Here is a 19899-nt window from a genome sequence, read left to right as displayed (position 1 = left end):
CAGTGTCCATTATCTGGTGGTCCATCATTAAAGAATGATCTGCTCTCTCCATGACACTGGTAGAGAGAATTGTACTTTTCCGCAACTCCACACACAGCTTAAAGGCATCTCTCAAGCAGGATTGGTGTTTTTGCCCTGCTGTTCAATATTTTTTTAAATATTTTTTTTCTATTGCTACATGTCCACTATGGCAGTTTCCAGCAGACCATGCAGACTTTAATGGAGTTCAGTTTTAGGATAGCAATTTTTGGACAGGTTTTAGGGACAGTGTTATTCAAAAATGCCTTTACATTTACTATAGACATAGCCCTGAAGTCTTTAGCTTATTATGTGAATTTCCCACATTTATGGATAAATTAGAGATTTTAGATTAGAATAAATTAGATTTGATTCAAAGGCGATCTTATGAAGTCTTGACTTTCAATTTTAAAATATTAGGTCAGCTTAAACTTTTAAAATGTATTCTTTTGTCCACTCCCAAACGATTTATACAGAATCAACATTTGATTTTGTGTTTGCCTAAAGATGGTTATGTCTAATGTGTAGCTATGGTGAATACAACTGTAGTATTTTGTTGGAAATTATGCAAAATATAGTTCAACAATGCTGTTACTTAAAGCGGAGTTCCGGCCTATTTTGCTACTTTAGTGATTCCTGGAGTGCTCTCTATGCTGATCAACAATTGGGCATTTTCTTTTTTTTTCGGGGGTCCCTTCCCTTATTTTTAGGGCATTTTTGATTGTGCTTCCTCCTTCTCCCCCCTCTGTGGCCGCGGCCACCGACATCACTTCCACCTTTGCATTGCATCCTGGGAACTGTTTGTTATCACTCCCAGGAGGCTGGAAACAGGAAGAAATCCCAGAACACTCCCTGGAATCAGGAAAAAGGGCACAGCAGATTACACTGCGGCTTCAGATGCCCACATCCAAGATGGCCACGCTCAGACAGCGTTTTTAAAAGTAAGATTTTGACTAAAATCCAATACTGTACGCCTTGTAAGTATGAGAATAGTGGTTCTATAAAGGGCGATGGATTAGTATTATAGGGGTATTTTTGGTTAAAAATGGTATTTGAGGCCAGAACTCCGCTTTAAAAGGAAGTAGAATCAGTGCCAGATTTAGAATTTCGGGTGGTCTAGGGCACTTCAAGTTTGGGGGGCCCCTCAACATTGAAATTAAATTATATGAAATAAAAGTAAGGTTTGCAAAAAAGACACTTGTTTGCTTTTTTTTCCCCTCAATTTTATTGACTGTAAGAATACATATTACACAGGTATTTGGAACTGGAAAATCATACACCATAGTTATGCATCATGCTACAATATTTACAAAAAGCAGGGGAGCCCCCTCTGGCATGGGGCCACTTTTGCCCCCTTATAAATCCGGCACTAAGAAGATTATGTTATGGTTAAGAACAATTAGCAGTACTGGAATGTGAACATAGAAAATCCACAACTTTACTGAGATTTCTACAATTGCACCAACCAATTGGAGTGTGCCAGTCACTAGTTTGTGCAACAGTTATCTTCTGAATATGGTGATGGTAGCTTTAAAATGTAGAGATGGATGTGTTCTTTCAGTGCTGTAGAGTATTATTTCTCAATTTTTCTGTAAAGAGCATAAAAATAAAAACACATGATTTAACTCATCTAATGTGGATTGAAAAAGTCAGTGCACATTCACCCCATATGTGAATATAAGTATGCTAAGTTATATGCTAATAATTTCACAGTTTGGATGACTATTACCTGATCAAATACATTTTAACCAGTTTAGAGAGGAATGGCATTTAGCTGGCCATTAACTGGTAGATCTTGTGAAAACATTGTTACAAAAAAAATATTAATAATGCCATCAGAGATTTAAAAAATGTGTTTTGAAAATATTTAAAAAATTAATTTGCTTCCATTTGAATTGTGTAATAACTGGAATTTCCTGAACAAAAAACACATACACTGTTAGAAACTTGTTAGTTTAAGAAAAATTTTCCATCCTGCTCCTTCCATTTTTTCATCACTATCATGAAAATGATTATCAATTTGACCTCATTAACCATTAGAAAATCAAATGAAAGTTTTGAAATAATAATTTTCAAATGAAATTTTACTAATGTATGGCCAGTTTTTGAGTACTGTGTGACTTTTAGTTCTAGAAGTGAAACATGATGTAACACTTCTGAAATTGCTTCTTAAACAAAGCCATGTTAGCAAAAGCTTCCGTTTTGTTTCCTCCTATGTGTACTTGATATGCACCAAGAAAGAAACAATTTTCTTAAATAAGACGCTACCCAATTTACACAGTTTCACATTTTATTGCTCACTTGTATAAAAGTTAGGGTTCCATCATATATAATGTCATATTCCAAGCTGAAACCGTTTGCTAAAAAAAAAACAAAAAAAAACAAAACAAAAAAAAAGGTCCATTTTATTTGAAAGGAGCTTTTCTAGCCCTCAGGAACCATTGAAACTAATTGTGCCCTTAAAAAAAACATCTCAATTTCCCCCTACCAATTGATTTTCGCAAAAAAGGCAAATTTTGTCAAAATGTCATAGTTTTTTTAGTGCAGCACTGTCCCGTAGGGCTTGCTGTATGATGACGTGTTGGGCCTCCTCTGATTACCAGCAGACAGTCACTTAGGGTAAAGTTCACACATTCATCTTTACTCCCAATGGCTCGTTACTCAATAAACAGTCCAGGGGTTTTAGTTTTTAGTATTTATTGTGGAACTTGGATGGGAGAAGGGAATAGTGAGATACTCCAACTGGAATTATATACAGTTGATAAGGACAACTCTCACTTGCCCTCACCAGGTTGCTTGTAGAAGCAGTCACACTGCTTTGAACATACCACCACATGCATGGAAAGGGTGAAGTCTCCTTGCTCTTTCACCAGCAATAGACTTGGTAAACTACATTATCCTCAGGATACTCTCTTTACTGACACCCGTCTACTGACTCTTCTAGCTGCAGGGATGGCCTCCATCAGGTCAGACCCCTTGACACAGATCTATACTAACTGTATGCAGAATCAGATCCTTCTAGTATCTCCCTTCCAGTCAGCTTTACAGGAACTCCAGGTTCAGTTTCTATCTAGCTCTTTAGGCCCTCAGGTTGACTACCTGAGGCATCATGGCAACTTCTACAAAGGAGGAGGCAGCCGCCCCCTCCCTCCGGGACTCCGCTCTCCAGCTGAAAAACCACACGCACATGTGCTCCTGGCATTTATACAGTATCCCAGCATGCCCCAAGGCACTTTGCTCTGCCAATTACCAGGACTGTACTAAATGACTGTGCACTCATTTATCAGGTTTCCTCCCACTGTTCAATATGCCTCCCTATTGGACCAGTGTGAAACACTGCAGACAAACTGAGTTGCACCTGAGCACATTGAGCAGACCTCACTAGCAGACCCTGCTCTCTGGTAGGCAGAGAACAATATAGGTATACCTGGCAATCCTTCTGGCAAGCAGACACGATCCAAAACTATACTCTCTCTCTAGCACCTACCTAGGAGGGTGCTACATTAGCAAAATTCAGCAAAGAGAAAACTCTCAATTTCATCCTTGCCTATTAAGGAACAAACTTACTAATCGACGCTGATGCATACAGTGTCTCAAAATCAAAGTAGTAAATATTCCAACAGTGTATAAACAATACTTGATCAATATTAGAAAAAAAAAAAACAAACAATATATAAATTAGTGTGCAGTGCTCAAAAATACTACTTTGTGTAAAGTGCTTAAACCAAGCATAGGTACATCCTGTACCAGAAAATATGCTCGATTAATAAAGATTTGCGTGCTGAAGTGGTAGAAAAAACAAAACCTATTCAATACAATAAACAATATATATGGTGACCAAATTATACTTGTGCAGTGCCAGGTGCAAAATGCCTGGTTTATATAATAAGGGTGCTGAAGTGATGGACTAAATCCAAACAAATGTGAATTGATTTCCACTGGTGATATTTATAACTATCAGTGCCGAACTTAGTTTTTATATTTATTTATTTATTTATTTATTTTACCTAATTTTCAGTTTTTTAGTTATTGGTTATTTATAATTTTTTTTTTCTAATATAGATGTCAACTGTGTTAAGGCCCGTACACACGTGCAGATTGTCGGCCGAAAAGATTCGGCCGACGACCGATCGGCCGATTTTCGGCTTGTTAGTATGATGCTTCCGACAGCCGACAGCGCACTTTCGGCCGAACAGAATCTGTCGTGCAAGCATTAAAATTTTTGTATGCCGACACCAGAATGGCCGATTGTTCGCCAGTCAGTACAGATTTCGGCCGACAGACAGCAGATTTGCAAGACTGGGCATGCTCAGAAAAGAAAAAACACAGGGAAAGTTAACCATCACATGACATCACTTCTGCAGTCGGCTGTAGTCGGCGGACAAAATTCTTGTGCAGTCTTTTGCACTTTTCAACCGACACTACAGCCCGGGGACAAAAGACGGCCGATCGTTTGGCCGACGATCGGTACGTGTGTACGGGGCATTAGTGTCTTCCAGCCATTTTTACATAGTTACATAGTTTGTGAGGTTGAAAAAAGACATCAGCCCATCCAGTTCAACCTATGATGTGTGTGTGTTTTCTGTTGTTTCCCTGATATAAAGCTGCTGCTGGTAATAGCTGCACAATGTATCAGCACTTTTCACAATACAGTGCAAGCATACATGTTTATGCACCTTTTTTAGAATATGAATCATTTGACAATAAGATAGTAAACTCTCATCAGTAACTTGCCACCTTATGTTTATCAGTACATTAAAGCATTTGCGAATTTTGCGTAGAAAAGATAATGGAAAACAAATATTTTCCGATCCTTAAAGTACTGCAAAAGTACGAAGGGGGGTCAGCCAGATGTCTATCCCTTATTCCAAGCAATATGTTGTTTAGTAATACATTAAAGGTCTCTCATTGGGTACAAGCTGTTCTCCATGTTTACACAGAGGAGATTAAAAAGAAAATGAGTACACAGAACTATGTAATGAGCCACTTTGGGAAAACAAGCATTTTTTTTTTCTCTAGAGAAAGTGAAATGTAATTTAAGATTGAATGTAGAGGAAGGGCCTCAACAGCATGAAACATGGAAGTTATTTGAAAAGTAGTAGCCAAACGCAAAGACCTGGAAAAGCTGCTCATGGTAACTTCGCAGCAGTTTCAGGAGCAAGTGGATTGCTCAGCAAAGGTATGTGTTCTTGTAACCCTTAACTGTGCTACATGATAAGGACGATGTTTTTCAAATGGAACACAAAAATAATAAAAATAGTGCAGATATCTAAAATACAAAGCAAGGTAGGTGAGCAAAACTGAGGAAGGAATGGACTAGATGATGCTAGATGTCGCCCAGGAGGGAATGAGTAAATTATATTTGTACAGGAGAGAAGCCTGTACAACTGTGCAAGACTTAGGCTGGCCATACATTATACTAATTTCTCACAATTTCCTGCACAGTTTTATTAAAATTTACCTTCAACTATGTAGTACAAAGTGCAAAGGCCTGCCTAAATGGCTACAACTGAAAGTGTTGTTTAGTTTTGACCTCATATTATGTGGTTTGTGGTAAATCTAACAGAAAATTGTACAAGAACATTGAACATGTATGGCCAGCCTAAGTCTCAGTTTACACATATGCGATGCGGGAACCAGCGAGAATCCTGCGCAGGTTCCCACATCGCATCTAATGCCTCGTACACACGCACCGATTGTTGGCCGACCGATCGGCCGTCTTTTGTCCAGTGTTGTTGTGTTGGTTGAAATGTGCTCAAGACTGCACACAAATTTTGTCGGCCAACAACAACCAACTGCAGAAGTGATGTCATGTTCTGGTTTACTTTCCGTGTGTTTTTTCTTCTCTGAGCATGCCCAGTCTTGCTCATCTGACTTTTGTCGGCCGAAATCTGTACTGACTGACGAACAATCGGCCGTTCTGGTGACGGCCAACAAAAATTTTATAGCATGCACACCAGATTTTGTTCGGCCGAAAAGTCGCAGTCGGTTGTCGGAAGCATCATACTAACAAGCTGACAATCGGCCGATCGGACGTTGGCCGAAAATTTACGGCCAACAATCGGTGCGCGTGTACGAGGCTTAACTTGCAGGCAATTCACACTGCTCTCTGCAAATGGGGTTGCAGAACGCAGTGCGAACTGTGAAGATCCCATGCTGAATCAGAGCCAAAAAGGATGGATGTCAAATCTTTTACATCCATGTCCATTCCTTTTAAGCCTGGCGGACACAGGCAGACCCGTTATTGCTTTATGAGCGGCCAGATTGTAAACGGTCACTGATCCAACATGTGTAGCACCCTCCTAGGATAAAATGCTAATTTAGTTGTTGGCTTGGTCTGTAATCAGAGGAGCTTAGATTGATTGCCCAGCCCGGGTCTGTACATAGCTCCACAGCCCAGGGATTTGATTGTTCCCCTACCTCTGTGAAGAACCTTCCAGAGCTTAGGGCAGGAAATTCTAATGCCTAGGCTGAATATTTGCCACACAGCATGATCACTTAACATAAACATGAATAGAGCATGTTAACATGAACAAACATGAATAAAATAAATTTGTACCTAGGTAAGCTAATGTACGGGTGTTGTCGTCAAATAGTGGGTATATAGATACAATTACTTTTTGTGTACTTTTGTCACTGAATGCAAGGCAGTAGGACCTGTCCTTTGGTATGCTATTCAATGTTGTCTCCCAGGAATAGGTAGCTGAGTAGCTTTGGATTCAAAGCAAATAAACACATAGCAGATATACAGGGCCATCTTACCAAATGGGCATGCTGGGCAGTTGCCTGGGGGCCCCACTTTCCCGAGGGGCCCCAGCTGCACAGCGACTCAGCTAAGCAATAATCCCGATTTCCTTGTGCATCCCGCCACCGAACTTAGCAGGTGGCAAGTGCCTGTCGGCTCTGCGCTGCTGTCAGGCCACTTGGGCCGTGGAGGGAGAACCCACAACTGCAGGAATGCCTGTCCACCTCCACGGGAACAGGAACACACAGGACAGTCAGATCTGACTCCGGATAGTGACCGGACCCAGCCACTGAACCTGACCCAGCCACTGAACCGGACCCAACCACTGGAAGCTGTCATTAGCCTGGCACTGCTGTACCAATAAATATTGCCTTATTGATAATTTGCATTTTTAGTCTCGTCTGTGATTGTGAAGGCAGGGCACCAGTGCCCTGCATTGCCCGGAGCCCTTTAATGCTCTTAAGATGGCACAGCTGATATACACATAGGTGACCTGTATTATCAGCCAAAGGATTTATAATTCTGTCAAATCACTTTTGTGATTCCCATATCCCTGCCAAACAGCAGAGTCAGGAGGGTGAGCCTAGGGCAATTGGAATTTATAGCTCATCCATATAGGTTTCATTTTCATTTCAATATCAAGCATTTTATGGCAAGACAGAGTCATCAGTTATTCATTTAAGGTAACGTGTTGCTAAACAAAGAGGTAAAATAAGTCTGTATATGTAGTAAAGCATGCTTGTTATACTCACTGTGAGACCTAACGGATCTGCATTGTGTAAAAAAAAAAAACTGTTTGATCCTGTCTTCTCTAATCCCCCCCTTCTATAACTGCCCCCAATCCATCTCCTGATAAGGCACAGCCTTTGGAATCACTCTGCACATGCTCAGTTTGGTGTGTATTGCTAGAGTTTTTTGTTTCCTGGGTGGGTGCATGTGATCAGCACAGGGCCAATCAGCACTGTCCAGACTGAGGGTCCTGCAGCCTCATAGGACAGTCAGAGTAGAACGAAATCTCCTCCTACAAGCTTTAACCAGACACTGATAGAAGTCATAAGACTGCTATATACTGCTGATGAGAAAAAGTATTTAGCAATTTATATTTACTAAAATAATTGCATTTCCATGTTCTTTTGTAGTGTGGGAGACCAGATATAGTGAATGCAGGCTCCTGGGTTTAGTAACACTTTAGGGCCCCTTTCACACATTAGGGGACTCCGTTTTTCTCAGCGGGGGATCGATCCGCTGACCCCCCCGCTGAGCAGGAGGATGACAGCTCTGTATCCGCGCTGTGTGCGGAGACAGAGCTGTCAGATCTCCGCTGACATCCGATGCCCCATAGAGATGCATGGGGCATCCGTTCAGATCCGCCAGAAAACCTGACAGGCAGATCTGAGCGGTCTGCTAGTGTGAAAGGGGCCTAAGAGTCCAGGCAATTAAATCACATGTATACACCAATATAAAGTGGTGCCAATTACCTTCTTCCTTTTCTTCTTCGAGACTTTCAGTTTTTTACTCTGTTTTAGGATGCCTTTAAATGTAATTGATGAAATCTGGGCTGTGACTTTAATTTTCAAACGCGGCAACTTTCCTGGAAAGAGCATATGTTAAGGAGAAAAAGGAAATATAATCTCATAACTATTTGTGAGTGGATTAGGGAAAAAAAAGAAAGAAAAGTGTATGATGGGTAGTGGTCCATAATACTTTTATATTTTCTTTGATTTCTCTTGTTTAGAATTATATAGTAACTGTACTGTCTGTCATCATCTTGTAAAGATCTGCGCAAATTGTTGGCCATAGTTATAGAGTATCTCATAAAAGTGAGTACACCCCTCACATTTTTGGAAATATTTTAATATATCTTTTCATGTGACAACACTGAAGAAATAACACTTTGCTACAATGTAAAGTAGTGAGTGTACAGCTTGTATAACCTGTGTAAATTTGCTTTCCCCTCAAAATAACTCAACACACAGGCATTAATGTCTAAACCGCTGGCAACAAAAGTGAGTACACCCCTAAGTGAAAATGTCCAAATTGAGCCCAATTAGCCCTTTTCTCACCCCAGTGTCATGTGACTCATTAGTGTTAAAAGGCCTCAGGGGTGAATGGGGAGCAGATGTGTTAAATTTGGTGTTATTGCTCTCACTCTCTCATACTGGTCACTGAGGATCTGAAAAAGAAGCATTGTTTTTCTCCAGAAAGATGGCCTAGGCTATAAGAAGATTGCAAAGACCCTGAAACTGAGCTGCAGCACGGTGGCCAAGACCATATAGCGGTTCAACAGGACAGGTTCCATTCAGAACAGGCCTCGTCATGGTCTACCAAAGAGCTTGAGTGCATGTGCTTAGCGTCATATCCAGAGGTTGTTTTTGGGAAATAGACATATGAGTGCTGCCAGCATTGCTGCAGAGGTTGAGGGGTGGGTGGTCAGCCTGTCAGTGCTCAGACCATACGCCGCTCACTGCATCAAATTGGTCTGCATTGCTGTCGTCCGAGAAGGAAACCTCTTCTAAAGATGATGCACAAGCAAGCCTGAAAACAGTTTTCTGAAGACAAGCAGACTAAGGACACAGATTACTGGAACCATATCCTGTGGTCTGATGAGACCAAGATAAACTTATTTGGTTCAGATGGTGTCAAGCATGTGTGGCGGCAACCAGGTGAGGAGTACAAAGACAAGTGTGTCTTGCCTACAGTCAAGCATGGTGATGGGAGTGTCATGGTCTGGGGCTGCATGAGTGCTGCCAGCACTGGTGAGCTACAGTTCATTGAGGGAACAATGAATGCCAACATGTACTGTGACATAATGAAGCAGAACATGATCCCCTCCCTTTGGAGACTGGCCCACAGAGCAGTATTCCAACATGATAACAACCCCAAACACACCTCCAAGAAGACCACTGCCTTGCTAAAGAGGGTAAAGGTGATGGACTTGCCAAGCATGTCTCCAGACCTAAACCCTATTGAGCATTTGTGGGGCATCCTCAAACTAAAGGTGAAGGAGCGCAAGGTCTCTAACATCCACCAGCTCGGTGTTGTTGTCATGGAGGCCTGGAAGAGGTCTCCAGTGGCAACCTGTGAAGTTCTGGTGAACTCCATGCCCAAGAGGGTTAAGGCATTGCTGGAAAATAATGGTGGCCACACAAAATATTTACACTTTGGTCCCAGTGTGGACATTTCAACTTAGGGGTGTACTCACTTTTGTTGCCACCGTTTTAAACATTAATGGCTGTGTGTTGAGTTATTTTGAGGGGACAGAAAATTTACACTGTTATACAAGCTGTACACTCACTACTTTATATTGTAGCAAAGTGTCATTTCTTCAGTGTTGTCACATGAAAAGATATAATAAAATATTTTCAAAAATGTGAGGGGTGTACTCACTTTTGTGAGATACTGTATATATACAGTAAATTTTTTATTCATATTTTTATTGCATATAAGTTTATTGCACGCATATACAAATATTTTTATTTTAGCACTTAATATATATATTTGGATATATTTTTTTGGATCACAGGAGTGTTTTTCAATGATATCAATTTTTTTATTCACATGAACAATATATGTTGTAAGCACTTTCATTGATGGTTAAAAAAGGATTGCGTTTTTTCATTCATAGGAATATTGCATACACTGTTGGCAGCTTTCTTTTCTACCTTCCCCTTTTTTACCTTTAACCACTTAAGCCCCGGAAGATTTTACCCCCTTCCTGACCAGGGCCTATTTTGCGATTCGGCACTGCGTGACTCTAACGGACAATTGCACGGTCGTGCAATGCTGTACCTAACCTAAACTAATTTGACGTCCTTTTTTTCCCCACAAACAGAGCTTTCTTTTGGTGGTATTTGATCACCTGTGCGATTTTTTGATCATGCGCTATAAACAAAAAAAGAGCGTAAATTTTGCAAAAATAACAATATTTTTCACATTTTTTTATATGAAATTCCCCCAAAAAAATGTAAAAATCTACATTTTTTAACATTTTCGGCCAATTTGTTTTATGCTACATATGTTTGGTAAAAAAAAATCGCAAGAAAGGGTATTTTGATTGGTTTGCGCAAAAGTTATCGCGTTTACTAACAAAGGGAAAGATTTTTGTAATTTTTGTTGTTTTTTTTAACGCGTAATGGCGGCGATCTGCGATTTTTTTTGCGGTACTGCAACATTGCGGCGGACAGATCGGACCCTTGACTGACATTTTTGACACTTTTGGGGTTACCAGTGACATTTCTACAGTAATCAGTGCTATACATATGCACTGTTACTGTAAAATTACACTGGCAGTGAAGGGGTTAACTTTTTTTTTGAGAGGGAGGGGTTATGTGTGTCTCTAGGGGTGTGATTCTAACTGTGATTGGCTGTGGCTTGAGGTATAGGAACAGTGATCAACGGTCCTACATAGTAGAACCGTATGATCACTATTCCTACACAGGGGAGAATGACAGGCGGCTTGTTTACATCAGCCGCCTTGCCTTTCTCCCTCTGCACCGACGATCGCCGAGTGACCGGCGGACATCGGGTCTGCCGGTCACACGCGCGGGGGGGTCCGTGACCATGCGGGAGCGCGCCTCCGGCGGCGCGCGCTCGCTCCCCAGAGCCTCACAGGCTAAGGACGTACCCATATGTCCCTTTGCCTGTGAGGGGCTGACCGCCGCAGTATATGTACTTGCGGCGGTCGGCAAGTGGTAAAACAATCAGGTGATTGCTACTAACCTTTGGATCTAGGGGAACCCTGTAGAGGGTTGACTTCCTGTGGCCATCTTGGGGGAACTTGTGTCTAATTAGACACAGAGCTCACATGAGATTTGGGTAGCCATACTGGACACAGAGAGGCTATAAAGTAATTTTGGCATGCCCTGCAATGTGGGGAATGTGAGATAGAGACAGAGTCTTTCTGGCTAGGGAGATAAAGAACTAGTTTAAAGCGGAGTTCCACCCGTTATTTGAAGGTCTTATTACTCTCATGCCCATCCTGAATGCTGTAATAAATAGTTTTTTTTTTATATTTTTTTATTTGTACATACCTTTTTTAACTTTTCTCCTGCAGCACTCCTGGCTGCGGGTGCCTAGGCGATTACGCCACTAGCCTATTTGCAAGGGCTCCTGGGATAGCGGCGCCATGTATCCCAGGAGTTCTTGCAAATCGCCTAGTGATGAAATCTCACGTTATTTCCAGACCAGAAAAGACACGAACAGGAGGATTGGGGTGTCATGATTGACAGGTTGCTATACAATAATACGGGAATATCCGCCGATGCCACCATTGTTATGGCAACCTGTCAGGAAGACAGAGAGCTGCTCAGTGCGCAGGTGTGAGATCGGGAGGTGCATGCTGGGAAGCCAGCTGTACCAAATACCGGAAATCAACAGAAGAGGGCTTCAGATGCCCACAGATGACATGGAACCTGCCTGCTTCCGAGATCTGATTAGTCTTTGAATATTTTAACACAAACTACAGGGACTACACATAGGACATGCTCTAAATGTTGCTAGCTATGTTTAAACAAGTACCGAGGAGTGTTAAAAAAAAAGAAGTATTTGGGGGACTGAAACTCCACTTTAATGAGAGGTTCTGAAGGGACACTCAGGAGTACCCCTGGATACTTCTTGGCGTTTGGGAAAGAACCTTTTTTCCCAGCCTGCCATTGGATTGGCACATCCTAAATAGCCAGCACAGCACCCTATCTTAAGGTCCACTTTAAGCCTCAGGGGATCTGTTTAAAGACCAGTCCTCGAGTACAATGCACTTGAAAGTTCTACATATTACAGAACTGTACAAATGCCTCGAAGATTACCGCCACAATGTTGTACTGTTTATTTTTTAGTACATAAACCTGAAAATCCTTGCCTGGTCCCTTAAAATCACTGACACCTAGTAAGCTCCATCAACACATGGCTGAGATCAACACATGGCTGTGAAATTTTTCTTTAAAAATCTAAGTGAAATGCCCCAGTAGGGGTAATCACAGATGGCGGACCTAGGAACTCAGGAACGATTCTCACCAGAGCTCCCAGGAGATAAAATAAGTCAGCAGGTTGGACATGAATGTGAAATATAATCTTCAACTTGACTGACCTTTTACATGTTATACTCTTAAGAGTAATATCATGTTCAAATAATTGTACATATTCAGCTGTGGAAAGTGACAAATGAGTTCCTAACAATTTAAATATGTATAAGCCTGCAAATTTCATCACACAGGTGGCAGCACTCATGTCATAAATCCCAGGAAAGATTGCATAATTTGGCTTCCAAAGAATAACTTTAATTATTAGTGTAGCTAATGGGAACATGTAGCTGAACATTCAGTAGGTGTAGACTAAATTCTTACATTTAATTATAACTCTGGATCCTGGATGCAATCTTATTATATTCCACGAATGTCTAAAAAATATTTGCTTGACCTGGACTAGAAATAAAGACTAGGCTTAGCATTTAAAGCACACCAGTAAAGCGTATGTAAACCCAAAAACAAGATTATAATATATTGCAGCTTACCAGTTAAGACTGTTATTTTTCTTTACAGAAGAAAAAGATTAGATGACTGACATGGGTTCACCTGTTGCCAACCAATACCACCACATCCCCAATATACTATTAAAGAAAAAGAGAGAAGGTGTTCGATGGACTGACTGGGCAGCCAAAGAACCACCAATAGGTATAGGACTTTAAAGGTGGTATGGTTATGGCAGAGACAGACAATCAACAAAAGATTGGTTTAAAAATACAAGTTTAATTCATTTTGAAATATAAAATATACAAAGGACACATCCAATAAGTACAAACAAACATGAACATTGATCCATGATAAAATTGATACAGTTGATACAGACACTGTGATGTTTCGAACCAAGGAGATACATGGGGTCACCGGGGTCCTACATGTTTCGCCATTTCAATGGCTTCGTCAGGGACCAAATTACTTATGGTCACGACTACCTGACGCTGCAGCGTTCCGGACCCACACGAAATACTTCTTGCTCTTGAGGCTGGGATTGTTCATTTACCATTGCTGTGTTTGACAAAATAGCCAGTCGCCTTGTCCTGGCCCGGTCCAGTATCCGCCAGCCCGTGAGGGCATGTAATACCCTGCGCCCGCTTAGGACCTGGGGGTGGTCCAATATCGCCTTGCATGCATGACCATACCCAATAAGTCAGTCTACAGTGTCAAATCTCTTGATACTTATCTGTTGAACTAACTTGAGAGGTCATAAGTCATTTGGTCCCTGACGAAGCCATTGAAATGGCGAAACATGTAGGACCCCGGTGACCCCATGTATCTCCTTGGTTCGAAACATCACAGTGTCTGTATCAACTGTATCAATTTTATCATGGATCAATGTTCATGTTTGTTACTTATTGGATGTGTCCTTTGTATATTTTATATTGCAAAATGAATTAAACTTGTATTTTTAAACCAATCTTTTGTTGATTGTCTGTCTCTGCCATAACCATACCACCTTTAAAGTCCTATACCTATTGGTGGTTCTTTGGCTGCCCAGTCAGTCCATCGAACACCTTCTCTCTTTTTCTGTGTTATTTTTCTTTTTTTTCTTCTTTTTTTCTTTTTTTTCCATTATTTTTACCTGTTAGTCCTATAGCTTTGTTCATTTCTCCATAGTATCTATGGAGGAACCCATACACCAAGGCAGCTTTCTTGATTTGGAATACAAACACATCATCTTCTTTTTATCTACTGTATTTTCTGGCGTATAAGACTACTTTTGAACCTCAAAAAAATCCCCCAAAAATGGGTGGTCGTCTTATACGCCGAGTATAATATCTCCAAGGTAACCTAAGTATAAGTATTACCGGTAGATCATGTAATAGGGGGGTCGTCTTATATACGCCCAGTAGTCTTATACGCCGGAAAATACGGTACATTATCTGGGACAGGGGGACTTGCTGTTTTCAGAAGATAGCTTGGAAAATCAATAAAATTGTTTGTGCTTTCAAGCCAACTCACATGAAGTGACAAGGACACTTCATTTCTAGAAAGATTTACAGATATTTTCTGTACTTTGAAATTGTCTTTAAGGGCTGTTCACATGGCCTGAATATTGGGCAGCATCAGCAGGTGCAATGGAAACCGTCTGACATTTGGCCTGTGTATACAGCCGCTGGTCCGACAGAAGTCGGCTGTTTGTCCAGCTTCTGTCGAAAGGGCATGACTGAAAAAGGTCTGCCAATCAGCATCCAATCAGCAGTAAGAGCGCTCACCGGTGTGTTTTGGCGGTCGGTCACCCTGTCAGAACATGATAGTTCAGTGGGAAAGATCGCTGTACTAACATCGCATAGTTAGTACAGCGGCTCCTCCTGAGATCTTTCGTTTATCAGAAAAAAACGAATAGTGTGTACTAGGCTTAGGTTTGAAAAAATGCAGCTGCCCACATCTAAGGTCTGAGAATCTGTGACATATTACATTTTTGTTCTTGGGTTTTGATATCCTTTATTATTTACCGTATTCTATTTCAACTTACACATTTTTAGATGTGATAGCTGTATTAGCAGTGGCGGCTGGTGCTCCATGGGCCGGGGGAGGGCAGCAGGGGGACCACACCATACCCCCCCTCGTACCACACCAGCCCGCACATCATACCCCCCCGGTGGCCGGCTCATTCACCCTGAACATGTGGAGGGTAGGCAGGCAGCAGCAGCGGCGGCTTCTCCTCAGTCTCCTGCATCTCCTCCCTCCTCCTCCTCCTTGGCCAATGGCATGGCTTCTCCTTTCAGCCAATCGGGAAAACGGGTCTCAGGACCCGCTTCCTGATTGGCCAGGAGGAGGATCCGTGTGACAATAGCAAATATTCATTCGCTATTGTCACACAACTAGGTGGGCTCAGAGTGCAGTGCTCTGCTCCCCGAGCCCACCCTTTTTTTAAGGCTATTAGAGCCTCTGGCTCTAATCATGTGTTTAAAAAAAAAAAAACATTGGAATCCATGCGTCTGGCATCCTGCATGTAGATTAGGGGGCTGGACGCATTGACGGGGGGCGGCGCCCCTGCATCCTCAATGGACTGGCCGCCACTGTGTATTCGTTTTCTTTTTTTAGGCTTTCTTTCTTCTATTTTCATGTGGTTAACCAGCCAGCATGTTTGCTGTTTTTTTTTGCAAAAGCATAGCTTTTTCAGCTCTCCAGCAGAATGTATTAATTTACATGGATAAGACAAACCATTAACACTGGCAGGGGTGGGTGATTAAAATGATCAGCTTTTATTTTATTTATGCAAAACCTTTATCCCAAAAGGGAAAAAAAACTGTTTGCTGTAACTGATTATTAAGTGTGACCTGGAGCTTGGCTTACATTTTTTAGTGGTTCTAAATAGGTCAAACTATTTAACACTCCTCTCCCCCCAGACTAATAATGGTGCTGTCTGCTGTGCCCCCAGTACTCAGTCCTTCAGAGCGGTGTCTCACTAATACAGGAGGTGAGTTACTAGCCAGATTACCAGGTAAAAACAGGGGAAAGGCCAAATAAAAGAAAACAAATGCAGCCACCACATCTAATGATTGTAAGATGCAATATAATACATTTTTGGTTTTGGGTTTAATACTCCTTTAACCTACCTGTACCTGTGGCTTTGACCATTGCAGCCTATATTTCAACTCTAAATTTTTCACTATTTATTGCAAGAAAATGTTCAATTAAATATAGTAAAAATGAAAACGTACCTTGATTTCTGTAGGTCAGGGCCTCCAAGATGTCAGTGGATGCCATTTCTCCTAGACAGTTGTTATCGAGATCCAGTTCAGAAAGCTGTTCTGAGAAACGGATCAGGCTAGAAAAATAGTGGATATCCAAAAATAGGTCACAATAACTGGACATAAGTAGATGATGTAACCCACCTTGCTAATAATCATTGGAGCTTTTATTGCAAAACATTTGTCTGTTGGCTTCCATTCACACTATGACGTTCCGGATCTCTGCTATGTTAGGTTGAAAATAACTCCTCTGCCTCCAGATACCCCTGCAACTGTTATCTTCAGGCGCTGCGGGGGTCAATATAAGCAGCTGCCGCTATGGCAGGCACTCATCAAGTGTATAGTGTCTACCTATCCCACAATCCTGCTCCATCCATAGAAGCCATAGTATTGGTTTATACAATAAAAAGAGCTCAAAGAATAGAGGAGGAAGACCTTTGTTTTATCCACCCGACCTTCATTCATAGAGCGCTTTTTTCATTGTGGGAAATTATAGTACAGCTTTAATGAATGAAGTCAGCACTTGAATGCCTGCGACAGCGGCAGATGACCATTCTAACCCAGTCCGCCGGTAATCTGGCACTCAAATCGAGGCAAGATTTGAGTGCCATTGAAAATAACAGGGATTGCAAGGGCGTCCTGTGATTTGTAGAATCTTAGGCAGACTTGCAACGAATATGCCTGCTATCTGGAACATCATAGTGTGAATGGAGCCTAATAGTAATTTTGACATTAATACCATGAAAACACACTATTATCTAATGGCTGTAAAAGTATGCATTTCACCTAAGTGTCCCACGTTCTAGTGGATGCTGTATTAGGTTGAAGTCTTCATGACTCGGATACCCCTACCACTGTGTGAGGATTAGTATGGGCATCTGCAGCTGTTGTATGCACTCAAGTGCTGACTTCATTCATTATTGCTGTACTATCAGTTCCCACAATGAAAAGAGCACTCTATGAATGAAGGACGGGTGGATAAAACAAAGGTCTGCCTCCTCTATTCATGGAGCGCTTTTCATTGTGGAAACCAATACTGTGGCTTCTATGGATAGAGCATGATGGTGCAATAGGTAGACACTATACTCTTGATGAGTGCTGACCACAGTGGCAGCTGCTTATATTGACCCCCGCAGCACCGGAAGATCACAGTTGCAGGGGTATCTGGAGGCAGAGGGATGGAAATTTCAACCTAAGATAGCAGCCACCGGTACATGGGACACCTTTTCATTCATTGTAAGTTCTGACCCTTGTGCTGTTTTTTTTTCTTCTGCTAAACATTTACTAAGTTTCAGCTTGAAATTAAGGTAAAAGTTCAGGAGATAGATTTATGTTGATTAAATTGCCAGCTCACCATGGATCTTTAGAATAAACTATAAAAGTTAAAATGTTTTAGGGTCATGCAGGACCCCTTCATCATGCATGTGATCATGACTGATGAAGAGGTCCTGTGTGGCACCGAAACATCACAATTTACTGCAGGGATGTGATCCCTCCTGTGCGAAGAGAATATTCTACTAGATTTAGGGGTAGTGTTGGGTTCTGGGGTTACACTGAGGTAAAGGGCCCACTCATACCACAATTCTGCTCATTGCAAAGCAGCCCAAAATAAATGGGCGGAAATGCACAGTAATCACAAGCAAAAATGGGGCATTCTGCATTTAACCATAGTGAACAGGACACCCACCATGCATTGTACGTTACAGCATACATGCATTTTGGAAGTATATTGGGGTACCATTCATAATGAATGGCTCTGCAGTGCACCAAAACATATGTGTTGCAGTGCACCAATGCATGTAATGAGCATTGCCGAAAGTATTGCAACACAATGGAGGGAATAGTCCCTAAAACTCAGTAAGTAACTAACTATTTTAGGTGTAAAACATGTACAGTATGTTGTGGATGTAATAAGTATATATTCAGGGCTGCTGTTAGAAATCTCAGGGCCCCGTACAGACTACCTGGCAGGGCCCCCTCAAGAAAATATTAAAGATATATTTAGCTAAAATTACAACAAAATCACTATTATCAGACACAAATATAACATAACTCGCATAATTCCTGCTAAATCTAAAAAAAAACTATGTTAAATAAAAAAGAAGATGAGATGAGAAAAATATACAGGCTGGGCAGTTGGAGCTCAGTGATCAGAGAGACAGAGAGAGAGAAACAAAGTTACAAATAAACTCCTGAGCAGAGATAAGTGCTGGGAGGGGGGCCCACACAAGGGAGTGGGATTAGTGAGGGACAACTGTCTCTTTCTCAACAGATAAAAGCTGATAGCAGGGAGAGGGACAGATCAGATTCAGGTGCTGGAGGAAGATTTCTGTATTTGTTGTCCATCACTAATCCCCCTCTCTGTGTGGGCCCCACTGTGTGCTAGGGCCCCCTACAAGAGGGCTGGTGGTCCCCCCCTATCAGCGGCCCTGTATATATTAAATGCAAAAAGCTCTACTTTTAAAAATTTGCGTGCCAAAATTTCTGGAGATGAAACTCTTGAACCAAAATCTAACATATTTTTCAAAACAAATATGGCAAAAATAAAACAATTTATTATTCTTGGAAAAAGAGTTTCTCTTCCTTTTTCCTATATTAAATAAGTGTTATAATAATATCCAATTGCACTGTCATCTTCCTGAAATATCTGTGATCCAACCAGAGTTCAGTCCAAACAGAAAATTAACAATATTATCAATGTACCAGCAATCCTACTATGCACCTACTATAAACCGAGGAGGCTTGAGGAAGTTACTTGCCAGTGCTTCATGCAAATATCTCATATGTTAGGAAATCATCTGTAAGGCAGATGGTTCGTTTTCCTTCTCATCATGCACATGGACATATGTACTTAACTTCTATTGAGTGTGCATGTGTCATGACCCACAGTGCTGTACTTATCACTGCAGTAACAATAAGGATAATAGGGAACTCTGTGAGTTTTTCCAAACCACCTAATTCATTGTATTTAATTAAGTGTATTATCTTAACTTGGTAGTAAAATTTGGCAAAATGTCATCCTTTTCAGATCAAAGTCAACTAGAGGTTTCAGTGGCAGACACAAGAAAGGGGTAAAGGAAAGAGATATGCCTCTCTATTTTGTACAGTGTGTGGAGTAAGTGTGCACATGGTTGTTAAAGGTAATAAAAGTCATGATCACTTCTAATGACCTCATGAGCTATTGTGCACTGTGCACTCATTATATCCACATTGTAAGTACATGCAAAGCACTTACCTGCTCAGCAGCTGAGAGAATTCCAAAACACCGGTCTCCTTTTCCTCCCCCATGGCATCAATCCCATTATCAGCCAGGTGTAAGGTAGTCACCCAGGGACCAGGCGGCAATGCTGCCTTTTTTTTTCTTTTTCTTCCTAAGAATATTTTGCTAAAATTGGTGATTTATTATATATCTTCTAATATCCAAACA

At 41.3% G+C, this 19899-nt stretch overlaps 1 protein-coding gene across 1 annotated transcript in view; it reads right to left on the bottom strand.

Moving 5' to 3' along the window:
• Positions 1-1490: 1490 nt before the first annotated feature.
• The window catches only part of LOC309551400 (uncharacterized protein), a 54461-nt gene continuing 36052 nt past the window's right edge, over positions 1491-19899 (bottom strand). The window contains exons 7-10 of the mRNA XM_082251973.1: positions 19708-19843; positions 16443-16549; positions 8242-8354; positions 1491-1607 (exon numbers count right to left, since the gene is read on the bottom strand). Coding sequence (XP_082108099.1) covers positions 1599-1607; positions 8242-8354; positions 16443-16549; positions 19708-19843 — 365 coding nt within the window. The 3' untranslated portion in view covers positions 1491-1598. The remainder of the gene's footprint in view (positions 1608-8241; positions 8355-16442; positions 16550-19707; positions 19844-19899) is intronic.

The sequence above is a fragment of the Pelophylax lessonae genome, assembly GCF_965119305.1.
Source record: "Pelophylax lessonae genome assembly, chromosome: 3".
NCBI lineage: Eukaryota > Metazoa > Chordata > Amphibia > Anura > Ranidae > Pelophylax > Pelophylax lessonae.
Note: the sequence above shows the minus strand (reverse complement) of the source record. Positions and strands in the feature narration are given on the sequence as shown.